The following is an 18,426-nucleotide window of genomic DNA, read 5'->3' on the forward strand; positions in this document are numbered from 1 at the left end:
ACTTTATGAGTGTTTTAGTATTTTGAAAAATTTTCCCTTTTGGGAGATTTTTGGAAATTAGCAACAACAATAAGACTTACTTTGGCTCCCTGGGTCATGAGTTTCTTTTATTTTTTCAATCATTCCTTAATAATTTTTAAAAAACAAAAGGATAGCATGGCAGCTACAGATACCCAACTATAGACACAATGTAAAACCACTAAAACAAAGCAAAAACAAGAAACAGTTGTTAACCATAAACCCCATTGCCCATATTCATTAAACAACAGTTACAGTAACTATACTTCAATTTTTAGATATGGTGCTATTTAACAGAAAATACAAAGTAAGTTATTTAATTTTCCCCACTTTCCCCTGTTTTATGTAGTTTGCCTTGTCTAATTGCAATTATATTTTCTTCTAATTTATAAAAGTAGGAAACAAAAGATATAAAAGCTGACAAATTCAAAGAATATTTACAGTTTTTGAAAACAAATATCTTAGCTAGAAGGAGGATAAGACTGGACAGAACCAGGCAACGATCACTTAAAGTAGATCTTTGTAGATTGTACCCTTGACTTCATCAACATATTCGTTTTCAGGCTTCTCAAAGGCACCCTACTATATATATAATAATTTTATCCGCATTGATATCAGTCACCTTGTGGTCTTACATTGCAGGAATGTTGTTACTACATTGTACTGAAATCCCCATAAGCTACCTCAAAAGGCCCAGAGTAGCAGGCTTTACCTCTGGGAATCCCAGCATGCCCAGCAGTGTAGCCGTCAGCTGTTTCCTGATGGCATCTCCAGCCTTCCTGCCTGCACCTGTCACCACGCCCCGCAGGGCCTGCAGGCTGGTCTCACGGATCGAGTTGTCGTCAGCATTTTTCACCTGAAGAAAGAGACTCTTGTAACACAACCATTGCTTTGTTCACTTGATGTTTTGGTGACCATCTGTCACATTCCTCAGGGCAAGTCTGACTTCATGTACATGTAGTTCACATTGTACTGTAACACTAGGTGTTACTGCTTACAGTTCCAGATGCAGTCACAACATGTCAAGTATTTACACAACATACAATGTACAGCGACTCAGTGACTGATTTATGCAAATTTTTACAAGGCAGTCCTAAATGTAAATGAGTGTACATATTAACAGTAATAAGGATGTAACCTGTGTGTGCAGCTCTGTGAAGAGTGGGTCCACCCTGGTGTGGATGACCACAAGCTTCTCCAGCGCATGGGCTGCCTTCAGCCGGACAGCCCTGTTGTTGTCATTCAGCGCCTTCAAGAAGGTGGTTTGAAGCTGGGGCAGGAAAGGCTTCAGCATCATGCCAACCTTGGGGAAAGCATTAATAATTTATCAAATCATCAACAGAAAAGTGTCCACACAACAGTACTCAAGTATATATTATGTTATTGTTGTTGAACAGTTGTAAGAATTGTCTGTCAAGAAGTTTGTTTGTTTCTTTGTTTGAAACTTTGTTTATTCATGAAAGCTCAAATTGGCCTGCAGGCCGCTTTTCATTGAGGTCATGAGGGAAGAGGCAAGGGTCAGACAAAGTATATTATAAGTCAAGGAAGATTAGTGACATGCCACTAGTGGATTTTCTTATCAAGATGATGATTTCTCATTTAGTTATGCTATCAAGTACACAGCACACACATACACTATCTTCAACTGATCGTGATCATGTGATATGAACTCGTGCATACATGTACAATGTACATCCAATGATGTCTAAAAGCTGTTTAATAAAAAAGAATTATGTCTATTGCCCTGGGGCAAACATGTCAATTGTATAACACCACAAGGTCATATGTTGAATATAGAGTCTGACGGAAAATGTACTTTCAAATTGGTGTCATGGTCTAGTAGGTCACAACATTATTATTAATTATATATTGTCTCTTTGCTGTCCATACACGTACCATACATCAGGTCTTACCTTCCCCAGCAGAAGCCCCAGTGTGTCCAGTACTGCTGCTTTGACATTCCAACTAAATCTGTCCCCGAGGATACGGATCAGGGGTCCTGTGATGTTGACCACGGAGGGTTTCAAGGCTTCAGCACTGGTTCTTTTGATGATTTCTCCTAGTCCAAGTGCCGCCTGCTCCTTCAGCTCTGGTGAACCGTTCAGTATCCCCTCCCTGAACACTGGCAGGATGGGAGTAATGCCCTGTAACATATCAAACATGGATACTCAGGTGAACCATTCAGTATCCCCTCCCTGAACACTGGCAGGATGGGAGTAATGCCCTGTAACATATCAAACATGGATACTCAGGTGAACCGTTCAGTATCCCCTCCCTGAACACTGGCAGGATGGGAGTAATGCCCTGTAACATATCAAACATGGATACTCAGGTGAACCGTTCAGTATCCCCTCCCTGAACACTGGCAGGATGGGAGTAGTGCCCTGTAACATGACAAACATGGATACTCAGGTGAACCGTTCAGTATCCCCTCCCTGAACACTGGCAGGATGGGAGTAGTGCCCTGTAACATATCAAACATGGATACTCAGGTGAACCGTTCAGTATCCCCTCCCTGAACACTGGCAGGATGGGAGTAATGCCCTGTAACATGACAAACATGGATACTCAGGTCCTTGGAATCCTTTCCTTTCTCCCCAAAGTTATTTCTTTACAGCACCATCATGGAAGCCCAAAGTGATGACTATGAGTTAATGGTGCCAGTTACAGCATACATGTACATGTAACATCATATCAACATGCCGATGATGATAATATGATGAAACATCAAAAGGCTACTACTTAACGGTCAAATTATGGAAAATGACATAATCTCTAAAATGACTAGCCAGAACAAAATACTCTTAATATTTGGTTCTGACTACTCGTTTTCAGATCTCAGTAGTTCGTTGGCTAAAATTGTGTGTTGCATATTATTTCTTCCTTTCATCTTTGGCACTTCCTTTCATCTTTATCCCTATCTTGCATATTGTAACATGGTATGGGCTAGTACATACTCCACATCACTTAAACCTCTACTTCTCCTGCAGAAACGCTTCGTCCGAATAGTCTCAAATGTGTCGTACACATTCCCTTCTGCATCTTTGTTTCGTAATCTAAAAGTAATAACTATATATGATATAAACAAACTACAAAGTTGCCTTTTCGTTCACAAAACAATTGATAGTTCTTGTATACCAAAGCAATTCCAGAACCTTTTCCATCACAATTCAGACCACCATCATTACAATACTAGACAGTGTAACAATTTAAAACAGATAACGTAAGGTTACCAGTTTACGTGCAGGACCAATTAACGGTCAGTTAGCCACATGACTGCATTTCAAGGTGCACCATGCAAAAATTAGTCAATAATGATAAAACTATACATGTTTTATTCACATTTAAAACCCTTGCAACAAATATTGCACAATTTTCATGGAAGATCACGGGCCCAGGGTGCCTGGGTCGACTTAACGTGACGTTCTACAGAGGCAAAATCGGCGGTCCAACCTCATTCATCACTACGGCGCTACTGCAGGCGATGGTGGGGTAGTCACAAAAATTTTACCGTGGTTTGTTTGTTTACCACTTTCGTAATATTTTGCAACAAGTGTTTGAATATGTGTGCTTATAGGTAGAGCACTACAAGGAGAAAGACTCAAGTGACCGTTAATTGGTCACCCTAGAACAATTCTTCACTGCCAACTTCTCCATTATTACATGCTGGTGCACGGCCAAAGATGGAGGGACGAAATAAATTACAATGCAATTTTTTAACAGACAAACTACTGTGTCTTTAAATGGGTTAAATATTTAATTCTGCCAAGGCATTTCAGAACAATAATCATTTTCCATAATTCGACTGTAAACTGGTAACCTTACGTTACAAAGAAAGTTTTCCATGCTGTTCAGGTGTCCGCAAATTTTGAATAGTTCAAATGAAACCTTACATCTTTGTCATTCATTACCCATCTTCAAAAACCTGTTTAAAAAGTCATTATTAGATAATCAAACATTTAACTAATCTCCTATTCATTGTTCCTCTATTTCAACATTTTTAGTTGTTACATTTCTTACAATGTTATATTCTTATTACATCATTTCATTCATTTCGCCGTTATGATATTGCCTTAGTTATCAATTATTGAACTATTATGATTTCCTTCCATTTTGTTAATTGATGTAATTCTTTTGGTTACATTATTGTCTAATGTATAACTTTTACACATCTATCCAATCTTTATTCAGCTAATGAGTTGTTAAATTGTATCATTATTTGTTACTTTGGAGGAAGACTAAGCCACGAGTCTTTTTTCTACCCCCTGCATGTACTTTCATCCGTTAATTTGTTTTATGTTATCTTTTTTTAAAGATTGTGCAAAATAAATACAATCAATCAAAACAAAAATGACTGTTCCAGCATGTAGATGTAAATATGAAGTAAGCAGTGAAGAATCACTCCTAGGGTGACCTATTAATGGTCACTTGTCAACGAGTCTTCTCCTTGTAGTGCTCCACATACATGCACATGTACAGTATAAGCAAGGAGCTTTTATCAGGAGGAGAGAGCAAGAATTTTTTTCCATTCAGCTATGTTCGTAGCGGGCGACAAAATTTGATTAACACCCACGTGTCAAAAACCCGCATCTACATACATTTCACCCACGCAAGCTTTTGTTTTCCCTTTGTTTTGTGGTCATTCATGGTGGGGCGGCCTGGGGATACAAACATTGTGTGTAGCGATCTGATTTTTGCGATTTTGTCGACGATGTTGAACAGAAGAGTAACTTCGGAATACATACAGCGGCGGCAATATTCTCTCTGACTGAGGGTGAAATTTCAAAGCCATACGGCGACCGGACAGCGCCGCCGCTCGGGTACGGGCTAAGCCTAAAGGCAAAATTGTCTGAGGCAAAGTCTACGAAAAAAACTGGTAATATTCCTACAATTAATGATGACTGTGAAAAACCTGACTCAATGATCACAGGAACCAAGTTTTTTTTAAGTATGCAACAGATATATTTCATAAATCGATACAAATACAAAGTTCAAAATTATGCCTGGAGAACTCAAGACATTATATACGAAAACCCGATCGTAACGAAAACCATGAAAACTATGCTCTCCCGCCTTACCTTCACCTTATTCCAGGCCCGATGTATCCTCTAAAAACACGGGTGGTTCGACAAAAATGAGCAAGGTTCGACCAACAGTGAACACGCCATTTTACCGAGCACATCATCAACAGTTACGAAAAAATATCAGCTAAATGAAGAAAAACGTCATATTTTTTTAGTAGCCATCTGAAAATACATGTGAAAATTCATAATTCTATCGCAAGAAAACAGACCTCGATCCGCGAAAATAGGCCTAAACTGGCCCATGTTTGTTGTACGGCGAAGAGAAACATATCAAACTGTCCGCCATTGTGCGCTCTACCGCAAGATGACGTAGTCACATGCCTGCCGAGTTTTCCAAATAAGGGAATCGTCGGAAACCTGACCCACTTCGCCTCTTGCCGATCGGGCTTCGGGCTGGCTCGAGGGCTATGACGTAATGGCGTGGCTCATTAGCATAGAAACCGTGCCAACCGGCGCTACGAACATCAGATCAGACGGGCGCCGCGCAGGGCAGTAAACAAAGCCGGCGCTGCGGGATTTAACGGGCCAAACAAAGCCGCACAGCGGGCGGGTAACTTCATACTCTCTCCTCCTGATAAAAGCTCCTTGGTATAAGCACACATATTCAAAAACTTCCCAAGAAATTATTAAAGTGGTCAACCATACTAAAATGTGTTAGTAGCTGCAGTAGCGCCATAGTGATGAATGAAGTCATTAGACCAAATTTGATGTTAGTAGAACGTCACGTAAAGTTGATCCAAATGCCATGGCCCCATAACGTTCCATAAAACTGGTGTAATATTCATTACAACATTTTACAACATAACACAATTATTGTCTTGTTAATAATATATAGTAACACTTTTACAAGTTACATGTACACCTCAAAGTGTGGTCATGTCACTGGCCTAAATTGGTCCTGCACATAAATGTACAATCATCTACATGTCATGTGCATGCAAGCATGTCTAACCCCGCCCTAACACGAACAACAGACCATAAACCAGACATAGAGCCAGTAAGTGAGTGACTTCAGCCAGGTGAACCATCTCTCTCTGCAGGCTGGGGCAGATCTGAGGGATTCCAATATGGTTTCAATTCAATCCTTGTGCTAATGGGATGTCTCCAGGACCCGCAAGCATCACAAGTATTCCTATAAATCTACACACAAGGTACATTGTACTTTACAATACAAGTCAAATCTCCAGGCAGTGACATGCTATGATGAAGTACTCTGGTGGTACTGGTACTGGTCAGAATAGTTGGTCTAAACTGACCTTTTTGGGCAGACAGAATCCAGGCAGCTCCTGTTCTTTGCAGTCCTGTACAGAGTAGCGGACAGCTTGTCTCACCGTGGGGAGGTGCTGCTGAAGGGCTGCGGCATCCAGTCTCTACAACAGTGGGAAAACATAGATTAGTCCCACTTAGGGGTGGGTACCGGTACAAAAAATTCAGGTCCAGGTCCGGTTCAGGTCCATAGAAACAGGTCCAGGTCCGGACCTGAACCTGGACCTGATTCAGTATGACACATACCAATGGTTCATTTCACTACAAAGAAATCTGTTTGGTGGAGTATTTTTAAGACTTACACTGGCGTTTTAAAGCCCTACAACGCTAACTGCACCTGTACGATTGGCTGTAAAACTTGGTAGAAATTACTATAAACTCTACTCTTACTACTTCACTCGTTATTTTCTTCCACCTGCAAGCCCCAAAATGTGTGAATGCCTGATAAAATAATCTTTTAATTTTCTAATCAGTCCAACATCCGGTCCACCTAATTTTTTCAGGTCCGGTTTTTCTGGACCGGTCCATTAAGAAAAAACGGTTTTGTACCGGTACGCTGTACCGATACCCAGCCCTAGTCCCACTAATGTCTGAAGGTTGTATGGAACAAGGAATGACACTGTTTGACATGCACACAATAACTTGACTGTCTTTACATTCTAACTCTTGAGAACTAGTAAGTTCTTCCTTTCAAAGCACTTTCACCCTTCAATATCAATAGTCTTCAATACAACAGGGTTCACTTGGTAAGTTGATCTTACAAATCTTTCTCAAACTACCAAATCATGCTCCAAGTAGCAGGAACTTTGCCTCAATGTGTAAGCAAGATATATTGTATAACCTCCTTGGGCAGATACAATGTAGCATTCTCAGTTTACAAATACTGTGAGCATCACTGGGTACTAATACTTCAATGATTTTTTTCATGACAGCACACAGTATTAACCAATTGTCAAAACTGTTTTTGTTACTGTACATTTGTTTGTATTATTGATTTCAATAATTGCTTATGTCTTGGGATCCCCCCAGGCTAATATTGAAAAATGCTGATTGAAGGCAACCTGTATCGCCCTGATTATAAACAAACTAACCTTCACAACAGCATTAAGGGCCTCCCAGCTCTGAACTAAAACATCCTGGTCCTCATCATTGAAGAGCTCGATCAGCCCCCTCAGCAGCTGGGGCACATACTCAGTGTAATCTGCCTTGATCTGACTGCAGTAAAAGTTGAGGATGGTGACTGCAGCCAGCCGCATGCACGGCTCTCTACTCTTGGTGGCACTCAGAAGTTCCTCAATCACCACTCCTACCCCCAGGTCATAGTCTACAGACAGGACAAGTGTCTGGCAGTGTTCCAGCTCCTGTAAAACAGAAGGGATTGCACGTGTACATGAGGTGAATGGATCATTCCTCTGTGAATCACCTACATCACCTATATTGGGCATATACATGTAGTGTACAACTTGTAACATCAATCTTTATGACTCTGATATCTGACTCAGAGAAAGGCAATAGGGGGGTTACATGTATTAATAATCAAATAATATCATACTCCAGTATATACATGTATGCAAGTTACTTCAAGGTCAGATTTTTAGTCCATGTGTTCTAGCCTCACTTAGACAATACCTTGTTTAAGAACCAGTGACAGCCTCACACTGTGTCTGTTGTTCACTTTTAACCTGAACAACTGTTCATTGCATGTGGATAATAGTTGCATCAGAAAATAATTTCATCAGGTTGGTAGAATATAGGATAAGGAGAATTGGAAAAGTAAGCTTGTAAGTTTAACTTTGTTTCTCCTTATCCAACAGTGACATCATGTCATGATGCACAATATACATTGTAGAAGACACAGACACCACTAGTCTTTGCTAATTTACAAGAAATGTATGATACTTTGCTAACCTCCTTTTCTTCATCAGTTCCTCTCTTCTGACTGAGTGCACTGAGCAGGGCAGGGAGGATCCGGCTGAGGTGCTTGGTGAGAGATTCTCCAGCCACAGATGACAGGAAGGCCAGTGCCTTGGTGTTGACTGGGGAGGATGTTAGCTGGAAAAAAATGTGTGTTAGATATTACATACAAATGTACAATGTATGTACCATGATGGTACATTGTAAATAAGGCAAAAGAGTTGTGCAATAGAGGATTAAAAATGGGAATAAATTTGTAGGCTTATAGTTCCACTTAAAATCTTGACAATCCCTTTTTCCTTAAAAATGTTTGCCCAATCTGGAGACTTTTTGAGTTAGAAGGAACAGGTAGGGTCTAAGGCATGAGACCATATTTGAGTTTTTGGGTCCTGCAGATAGAAACAGCAGGAAACTGGGGGTCAAAGGTGAGATTTCTTTCAGGTTGAGCAGATAAATACCTTCCGTAAATAGTTTCATCAGGTTGGTAGATCAATAATTGAACAAAGTCTTCTTCCTTACAAAACCTTCAATTCTTCAGTTAACATTCCGACAAGCATCTGTCGCCTTTATCAGTACAAAATGAAAACTATTGGTGGGATCCGAACTTAACCTATTGTATTGTGATGTAATTACTTGACATGAAATGTTCTCGAAAGTCATACGTTAAGCATCCTTGCCGCTTTGTGACATAGCCCAAACACCTTGCATGTTTTCTTTGAATGGCTATTTAGTGACCTGGTGAAGAAGAATATTGAAATGCAGGTTAACAAGTATTCTAACATGCTTTCCTATGGACAGCCCTAAGTTAGATGGCTGCCCTGTACACAGCACAAAATGCACCTTTCAGTACGTACCTGTGGCACCAGGTAAGGAAGGACTACCCTGCTCTTCACAGCCATCACCTGTTTCAGACCATCCAGGGCAAACTCAGAAGTGTCAGGATCATCCTGTGAAAGATATCAGAAAATTGTCATTCATCTTCATACAATCCAGATCTGGTTAACATTTTATACTTGGCTAGTTATTGGAATTCTACGGTGCTGACAAATACACAGGTAAGTCCGTAGGCTTACAAATGGCAATGTGTCATCAAACAGTGTTCATCAACTTCAGCTAACCTAGAAGCATGATGTCCCCCTAGGAGCAGAACATCTGAAAATGCTAGTTTGCTTTCAACCAATTTTTTTGAGCCAGAACCCTTTTTACATTAAAAAAATGTGCACCTGCTTGCAACTGGAAGTGTCTGCTTTTGGAAACTTTTTCCCTCGTTTTCTTAGAATGCCACTTATACAGAGATGACACATGAAGTCTACCTAAACAAGTGTTAATACAAAATTTACAATACAAATACTGTATGTGTGAGTTCTACTTTGTCAAGCGGATAAAAATCTTACCAGCTGCTTCAGGAGGAAAGGTAGAATGTCGTCCAAAGTCCTGGCTCCTACTGTGGAGTGCAGACTGTCAAATGTCTTTGATGCAGCCTCTCTGACCTCTGGGAGGGGGTCACACAGACCCTTCCTGATGGTGGGAACCAGGCTGTCCACAAACACAATCACCTGCAGGAACAAAGGTCAATTTCATTATAATGTGACAATGTACACATAGCAAGAAGGGAGTGCCATAGTGGGCGCGAGCAGAAGACAGAAGGGAAATGTTTGCAGTGGTTTTGAATTCGTGGTGAAGAGGCCATTGCGAAAACCATGAACATAAAACCAACATGAAAGTTTTTGGCCCGACTAAATGCGTCGTGTCCATGCACCAGTAACGTTACAGCTACTATACAAAAGTAAAAGGAATACAACAGCATATGAATTGGTGCATATGAATTGGTGCATATGAACTCAATGTTCTGAAACATCCAAAAGTCTGGATGACAGAAAATAATTACAGCAACTGCTGTAAATAAATGAAAATAATGTCATAAATGGCATAAATGTATCACTTTATTGATTTCAATTAAATTTGAAGTACCCAGAGATTCAAACTTCATGAGTTAATAAATAAATCGTTGAAGGTTAAAGCTATTGTTCTTGTCATGTATTTGAGTAGTAGTGTCTGAATACTGCCAAAATCTGACATGAGCATGCCAGTTGAACCACTCATCGCTTTCCAAAAATTCAAAGCAACATGCATGGTATAACTGTCTGGTAGTATGATTTCTTGACTGGATATGAAATATGTGAAACTTGAAAAATCGGTGGAAGTGCAACACTCCGGCACACCCTGATATTGGAATACATGTGGCTGATGAGAAGACTTAGTATTTAAAAGTGTACCATGTCTTTACTGGTGGACTTGATGATCTCACTCAGCCCAATACAAACTCCTTGTCTCTGGTCACTCTTGTCTGACTGTAGCCCCCGCTCCAGAATGGGTACCACATCCTGCAGTACTCGCTCCCCCAGCTTACGAACCAGGTCTCCTAAAGTCCTCGCTGCAACCTGGGCAGCAACACACACAGGTCTGGTTTATATGTGTACAAACATGCCTCAATGGACTAGGTACAGGTTGTTAATTGTATGACATGATAAACATATACAGGGACTGTGGAAACAATACACTACACGAGTTAACTATACAAAGGTGCTATACTAAGCTAATAGAATAATCAACATCTTCTCGCTTCTTTGTACATGTCTAGTTGCAGGAATAGACAATGTATCTTATACAATGTATTGTAGGTCATCATTCATACCCAAACTACAGCCAGTTACACATAGTCGACCTTCTCCAGATCATGGTTGGGAGTTGGTCCACCTGTGAAAGGTCATGAGTGGTTGGGAGTTGATTGGCAAGGTTGCCTCCTAGTCTTTAATTATGACAAATCAAACTCAGGGAAGTTAAAATCTTCTTACATGCAATCAGAAATGTCATGTGTTCCGGGGTACTCACAATGCCAACATACACGCATTTTCTCCATTAAAGTACAGTACTTGTTTAAACTTTTGAAAATCAAAAAGGTGCCTATGCTTTGGAGCCTGATTGATTTTGGATGATGATATAATAGGCAATAAATTCTGCTCAAATTGTCTTGTTTGTGTGACAGATTCTGAGGCAACCAACAAATTATTTCAAGATAATCAAGATGAAAAATTCAATCGAAATGTGGTCATTTGGCTGGAGAGTGGTAAGGAGCAAAGCTGAGGGATGGCCTTAAATGTGTAACAGGGCCTTGAATGTTTGTTGAAGTGCTTAACATATTAAAATCTGTGTACCAAGTAAGAATCACTGCACCTTCACCCTTTACACAGTATCCACAACACTCCACATAAACAACACTTGCCTGTCTTTTGTCATAGCTTGTTGAAGCCAGGCAGCCCAGGAGCAGTTCAAACAGGGTGTCCAAGATGTCCTTCAGCGTGCGTGGGGTGTTCTGCACAATGATCTTCCAGATATGGAGGGATGCCTGCCTCACCATGAGGGACACGTCTGAACGCCCCATGTACAGGCCAGCAAGAACACGGTTCCTCCTCTCCACACCCAGGGTGCGCAGGATGGCCTGCCAAGGCACAATGTTGGTCATCAATATACGTGTCCCCACTTTATATGTACGTACACGTTGGTAACCAGTCACAAAAGAGAGATATCCAATGTATTGTTCTACCTACATTTTTTGTGCACCTACCTACCTAGTCCCTTGACCTCCAGGTCGTTGGGGGGACAAGGTAGACATGAAGATTGTATTGTTCATATTGCTCATGTATTGTTCAGTAACAAACTAAAACACTTAACTTGCGTACATGTCAAATTTTTTTTTCAATACACTATTCATGCCCATACTACTGTAGTCATAGACTTTATAGAATAGACTATCATTATTGTATTGAGTGATATGTCATTGATGCCATACATTGTACCGTGTACAACTATCAAGCAATAAAAGTTCATTCATTCATTCCTACTAGCAGGTTGAGAAAAGTGATAAATATGCAAGTCATCAGGAATTGCTTATCATTAAGAACAAATCATAACTGTAACAGTAAATAAAGTACACCTGATTGACCTCAATAAAACTAAAAGCCGATAATTCGCCTGGTAGAGAGCTGAGAGAACTGTCCCCTGAATAGAGAACTCCTTCAGCAGAACTAATGTTCAGAACAATGGATACTTAAAAAGCAATTAGCAACTTTCTGATAATTGATTAGGTCCCACCCTGTAGACAATGGGGGAACCAAACAAAAAATTCACTGCAATTGCAGGCCCTGCACCAGAATTCTGGAGAATTCTTCAGAATTCTGTCAAAATTGGCTTTGTTCCCAGAGACATCTAATTGCAATATACATTGTACATATTTGTCTTTTGATAATATACATTGTACTATACTTGCAAATTTCAATTTATTAGGTTATCAAATATTAATTTTCAAATAATCAAGGTTTGTCAAGAAATAAAATGGAAGTCCAAAATCAATCCGGAGGGAGTTATATGTATACTATTGAGAGGCTACAATGTAGATAACATGGATACATGTAGTACGTATGATGTACCTCCTGTGATCTGGCTGTTCCAAAGCTGTCATCTTCACTGGCGGTCTCTGTGGTCATCTTACCACTAACACCTGCACAAAGAAACAATATGCTGCACTCTGTTTTATAATTACATGTATGATTATCTTATTTTAACCTCCTTGATGATACTAAGACAAGTCATGAATTAAGGGTTCATGAACCGCCCTGCAGTGTACATGGTGTCATAGCGCCTGGTCCTTTGCTATAACCACCGAATGAAAACACCAATGTATGCGAAGCGAACGAGTTGGTTTTATGAGACGATATATATCGAGGAACAGGCCTTCCCTTTTTGTACACAAACAAACCTGACAAATCCAGATTTGCATTGGGGGTTAAGACTTTTAGAGTATTGGTAAATGTGTTTCAAGTGATTGTTTTTCATAGCTTCATCATGGGTTCCAATGCAAAGGTCATTTACCAATTCCTACCCTTGGGTTCTAAAGTTCCCACTGTTGAAGTACACATATGAAGCGTGCCCTTGACTCCTTACCTGAAAGGTGGTACAACAGATCTCCCAGCAGCTGAACGGAGCTGTAGCGGATCCTCCAGTTGTCGTCAAATAAGCCCCCCTCCAGCTCGGGCAGTAGGAGAGCAATGGCTCGTTCTGCATACATCTGCACAATCCTTTGCCCTGCTCTCAGGGCAGTGTCTCTCAGATATTCACACTCATCTGCAAGTGCCTGGGAGAATATCGCACAGGGTTTATCATGGAAGGTCATCTGTGTTGGTAGTAATTATAGTACAAAGCTAAATTTTCTTCCAACACCAAAGTACACACGGATCAACGACCACTGTCACCTTCTTCACACTGATGACCAATCCCTTCAGCTGGCTGAATACACGTGTGGCAACAAATGATAATTCTTGAAGTGTATGACCTGCATATACATGTACATTGTACATTGCACACCTCAACTTCGGACAGTAACCTTTCCTTACATGTACTTGTTGAATATAATCAGAGCAAGCCTTTTTTTAACCTCCTTGATCAGAGCAAGTGTGGCAATGACAAATTATTTCCAACTGGCGAGGGTGTGAGGTTTGATATCTATCACCTTTGCCAAGCATTGTTATGTTTTTAGGCATGTCTGTTTGTGGACAGCATAAATTTTGAAGTCATACAATTGTAGATGGATTTTGTTGATATTGGCATGCTGGTTGGGGTGGGCAAAAGGCTTTCTATGATACTGCAGCAGAACTTACTGGTGTAAAACTCTCGGGATTTTTGGACTCTCTTTTTACATGTAGATACAGGTTGAAATCAATCAAACCAACTAGTATCAACGCTTTCTTGTAAGTAAAAGGTCAAGTCGTTGATTTCACCAAATGTTGTAATGTGTTGTGTTTAAGATGAATTTACACAAAATATTTTTCCAACACAGATTTAGAACTTTGAAGGAAGTATCAGTGGTCTGCTTGGACTATGAATGTTGAGCTTACTTTCAGAATGGGAGGAATGATCGGTCCCACGTATGGCGTGAAGTCTTCCCTGAAGGTGGTCGGGAGGTAGATGAACATCATGATGTAGCCATCCCGGATGTGTGGCGCTACTTCCTCGTTGTCCGCCATCTTGCAGAAGTCTGGCATGAGCTCCTCCAGCTTGGCAGTGCCCAGACCTGCCATCACCTCACTTAAACCTGAATTTACAGAAAAAATCTCCATGGTGATCCATATGATAAAAATTCAACTTAGTTTTATAATAAGCACTCAAGCTGATCTCACCAAGTCTAGATAGTTTGTGTTATAATACACCAAAATACTAATATACATGCCATATATGTACATACATGTATACATTGTAACGGAGGCTCCCATAAATTTCGGACGTGAATTGTTCGATTCTAAATAAGGTTCTGTAACTTTGGTGTAGAAAGTTTGTCTCTCTTAGACTTGTTGGGCGATTTTAAGTAAACAGAAGGAAGAATTGTGTCAACTAACTCAGCTTCCCTCTGGAACATATTTTTGGACCATGTTCCAAGCTACATTGTATGTCAACGTTGACGATCTGTTGCTTTGCATGGCAATGAAAGTAACTACATGTACTAAATACTTTATTTCGCACTAATGAACACACAAAATGCCACAAATTTGTCACAAGAATGTCCAAAAGTCTGAAACAAGCATGGTAGCACTGGAAACTGATATGGTGACTACTGCACCCTGATCTGGACTGTACATGTATGTGATCTCAAAGTGTGCAGCAAATCCCTGGTTATTTCAGTCAGTTCAGTGCAAAGTCATGAGATATTTTGACTGAAGATAGGCACTCATTTTCACCCGAGTGAAGTGAGGTAGGTCGTGTAAAAAGTGACGTTCACAAAGGAACAAGATCAACAACAAGGCAGGATTCAACCCCAGGACCTCTAGGTTCTTTGTCAAACAAGCTGCTGTTATGCCACACGATCTCACAATCTAAAACCACATGTACATGTACATGCAGGTAGATATGCCTGTACCATGGCAGGTTCCTCTGGTAGCTTACTGCATTACCTTGTGCTGCTCCTGACCTGTCCACAGAGCTCTGTTCTGATGTCAGTGTTTCCATCAGCCAAGGCAGCAGATCATCAAAACTGGCCTCTCCCATTCCTTTCACCATAGCACCCAGGGCCCTGGCAGAAACATTTCTCACCTGTGGAAACAACAGGTTTACAAACCAAAATGTTAACCTTTTTTTTGCTTTTTTATTAGAACCTTTATGCATGTATTAAGTCTCGTATCTCAAAGTATCTCAGAGCTCAATATCGAATATACATGTATGTGTGGTGCACGACACCAGCATCCGTTGCCTGGTGCTCTACATATATTGTGAATGTTTCAATTCAAACAAAGATAAGAATATAAGTTTGATTTCCAAAAATTCACCAGTTTACTATAAAACACATGAATGACAGACATGTGTTTGAGGTCTGTCTACATGTTCTCGTACCATGCTCTGGTGTTTACATGTGCACCTTACCTCAGGGACAGGGTCCAGTAATGCTTGCTTCATGCCAGGTGTGACAGATGGTAAATATGGTGCCAAGTCCTGCATACAAAAATAACATGTCACAAGCTGATCAAGAACATTCTTCCCATTGTGCCAACAGAACATTCATTCACTCACTCACTCACAGCCCGTAACCTCAGTGGTCGTAGGGGCTCCACGACATCCGGTAACAGAACATTATGTCTCATAAAAGTACATTGAAATCACTTTTCTCAGACGCATCTTACTTTGGGCACAAACTCCTATGCATCTCTGTAAAGGCTACACTTAGCGAAACCAATTCTTTTTTTACATATTTTAGAATTATCTAAGTATTTATTCTGCTACAGTCAGAAAACACTTGAAGGCTTCATCAGACAACTTCTATCAAATCTATTATTAAATTATTTATCAATGTCAATATTCTATATCTAACTTTGGAACTTGTGGAATTCTACTGAACTTACTACCTTCGTTCTGCAAAATCTTGTGGAACGTTTTGCAGAAGTTTGCATAAACACTTGATGCCTTTGTCATGGCCAGCACTAGTGTACATGTACATAATGTGTGTAAAACATGTACCTCTTTCAATTTCTAAGTTTAACTTGGTTAGTGTTACTCATTTATCATTTATAAATTCCCTTAATCTGTGATATAAATGCACCTTCTGATCTGTCAGTGAATACATGTTCCCGATGATCTGACATGCCATCTTCCTGGTTTCAGTTGATCTGTTCTCAAACGCCCTGTGCACTACTGGCATGATCAGGGCCAGGGAAGGAGCATCCACAAAGTGTACAAACTTGGTCTCCAGCAGGACCTGTAGGGACATGGCTGTCTTGTGGGATGGGTCACTGATTGCTTCCAGAAGTACAGGTACAATAGCTACAAGAAGACAAAAAAACATATATTATCTTTGTGGTATCTATAATTATTTTGAGATGCTATACGAATTTTTGCATTTTTACAAGATGACATGGCCTTTTATCTATAGTAATCATATGACAGGAGATAACACGGAAGGAAAAAATACATTGGTAACCAATATGCACAGTCTCTAACTTCCAACTTGGTTCCTCCTAGTTACATGTACATGTAAGGCTCCTTCTCATTAAAATGTACCAAATGCTGTCACCAGCCTTTATGAATTGATATGGAACAGACAATACCACTGCTTCTTTTATTTTCCCACAACACCTGTAGTTTGACTGTAGAAACTTGATAAAAATGACTACCAACTCTCCTCTATGTTGATCTTGCTATTTTCTAGGACCGATAAGCCTCGAAATATGTGCACGCCCGAGGCCGTAGTGCCAGTATAATCTGTTCATTTTCTAATTGGTCCAGTTTTGTACCCAAGTTGATGCTTTGGAAGAAATTATAGCTATGGGAGGATTCCAACCCCTCATAAATAGCTGTCACCTGAGAAGACATGAAGACTTCCTATATATGTAGTAGCCAAAATTGTAACAGTTCAGTTCCCAGAATGATTGTTTGTCAGGCAAAGCCAACAACCCAGGCGATCTCATGATACATCATGTCAGATCGCTATTGTCACCGATCTTGGAGCCTGCATAAGGAGGTTTATGCTTTTTGCCATTTTTGGTAACAAACCTTACCACCACAAGTTAGATGGTTACCACGGTACCATTTTATTAGCCATATATAAGACTTACAAATTTTTGTGACGCTTTACAGTTTTTCTGGCTTTCTAAAGAAACAAGGATTGTTGACTGTTATTCGTCTGTTAAGTTGTCATATCTTGGCTATCCTTGACAGAGGAATTTTTCCTAACAATCAGGAAGGTTTGACTGGAAAATGAGCTGATTTATTTTTCGAACCTAAAATCACTAATTTGCACATTTCAATCAGAGCGAGTGGTAAATTACAATGTTCTTTGAATTTTCCAAATTTCAGACTACAAATTTATGACCGTTCACATAGATCATATTAACTATTGAGCTGACCTTGAATTTCAGGGTTCCTGATGACAGACCCAATCTGCTTCAGTGCCTGTGCTCCTGCATTCTGTACCCTTGTGTGGGAGTCTGTCAGGACGTCGATCAGTTTGGGCACAATGGTGGGGAGACAGGAGGACAGCTGTTTGGGTGCACAATACGCCATGGCCCCCAGCAGCTCCACAGAACCAGACTTAGTTCTCCAGGAGTCTTCCTCCAGGGCAGCCAGCAGGGAAGGGAGGACCAGCTTCACACCATGGGCACTCAGTTTGGACATGACGGCCTTGGCTGTATCATCTGCAGCCTACAATAAACAAACAAGCAACCACCTGCTGTCAGAGGACATTCAAACAGTCCCGTTCATTTTAACATATTAGATCACTTTAACATTCATCACTTTAACATACATATAATAGTACTAGTTAGGACACTCTCCCAAGCCACCAGCTGTGTTTATATCCAACCAGTAACCAGTTTAATTGCAGTCCCAAAATGACATTCACCCTCATCCAACAACAACAATTGATTGACAGCAGCAGTGGCAGTCATTTAAAATGGTAATGCCAGCACAGTTATTCTGAGTTTCTTTCATTTGAGTTTGCTACATCTTGGCAACATTGAAAAAGTTACCCAAAAATGAAAACAATAAAAAAAGCAACTGTTTCTCTTGTCTAGTTTTCTAGACTCTGAGGAAAGCTGAGACCCAGGAA

At 40.3% G+C, this 18,426-nt stretch overlaps 1 protein-coding gene across 1 annotated transcript in view; it reads right to left on the minus strand.

The window, feature by feature from the left end:
* LOC118426103 (eIF-2-alpha kinase activator GCN1-like) overlaps positions 1-18,426 on the minus strand; it is a 65,808-nt gene that overhangs the window by 12,338 nt on the left and 35,044 nt on the right. The window contains exons 35-51 of the mRNA XM_035835362.1: positions 17,726-18,020; positions 16,423-16,643; positions 15,750-15,818; positions 15,284-15,422; positions 14,234-14,430; positions 13,284-13,473; positions 12,770-12,840; positions 11,566-11,781; positions 10,559-10,723; positions 9,677-9,838; positions 9,137-9,229; positions 8,277-8,420; positions 7,460-7,729; positions 6,359-6,472; positions 1,932-2,162; positions 1,157-1,321; positions 702-874 (exon numbers count right to left, since the gene is read on the minus strand). Of these exons, the coding sequence (XP_035691255.1) occupies positions 702-874; positions 1,157-1,321; positions 1,932-2,162; positions 6,359-6,472; positions 7,460-7,729; positions 8,277-8,420; positions 9,137-9,229; positions 9,677-9,838; positions 10,559-10,723; positions 11,566-11,781; positions 12,770-12,840; positions 13,284-13,473; positions 14,234-14,430; positions 15,284-15,422; positions 15,750-15,818; positions 16,423-16,643; positions 17,726-18,020 (2,915 nt within the window). The remainder of the gene's footprint in view (positions 1-701; positions 875-1,156; positions 1,322-1,931; positions 2,163-6,358; positions 6,473-7,459; positions 7,730-8,276; positions 8,421-9,136; positions 9,230-9,676; positions 9,839-10,558; positions 10,724-11,565; positions 11,782-12,769; positions 12,841-13,283; positions 13,474-14,233; positions 14,431-15,283; positions 15,423-15,749; positions 15,819-16,422; positions 16,644-17,725; positions 18,021-18,426) is intronic.

Source organism: Branchiostoma floridae, chromosome 11 (genome assembly GCF_000003815.2).
Source record: "Branchiostoma floridae strain S238N-H82 chromosome 11, Bfl_VNyyK, whole genome shotgun sequence".
In the NCBI taxonomy this organism is placed as follows: Eukaryota; Metazoa; Chordata; class Leptocardii; order Amphioxiformes; family Branchiostomatidae; genus Branchiostoma; species Branchiostoma floridae.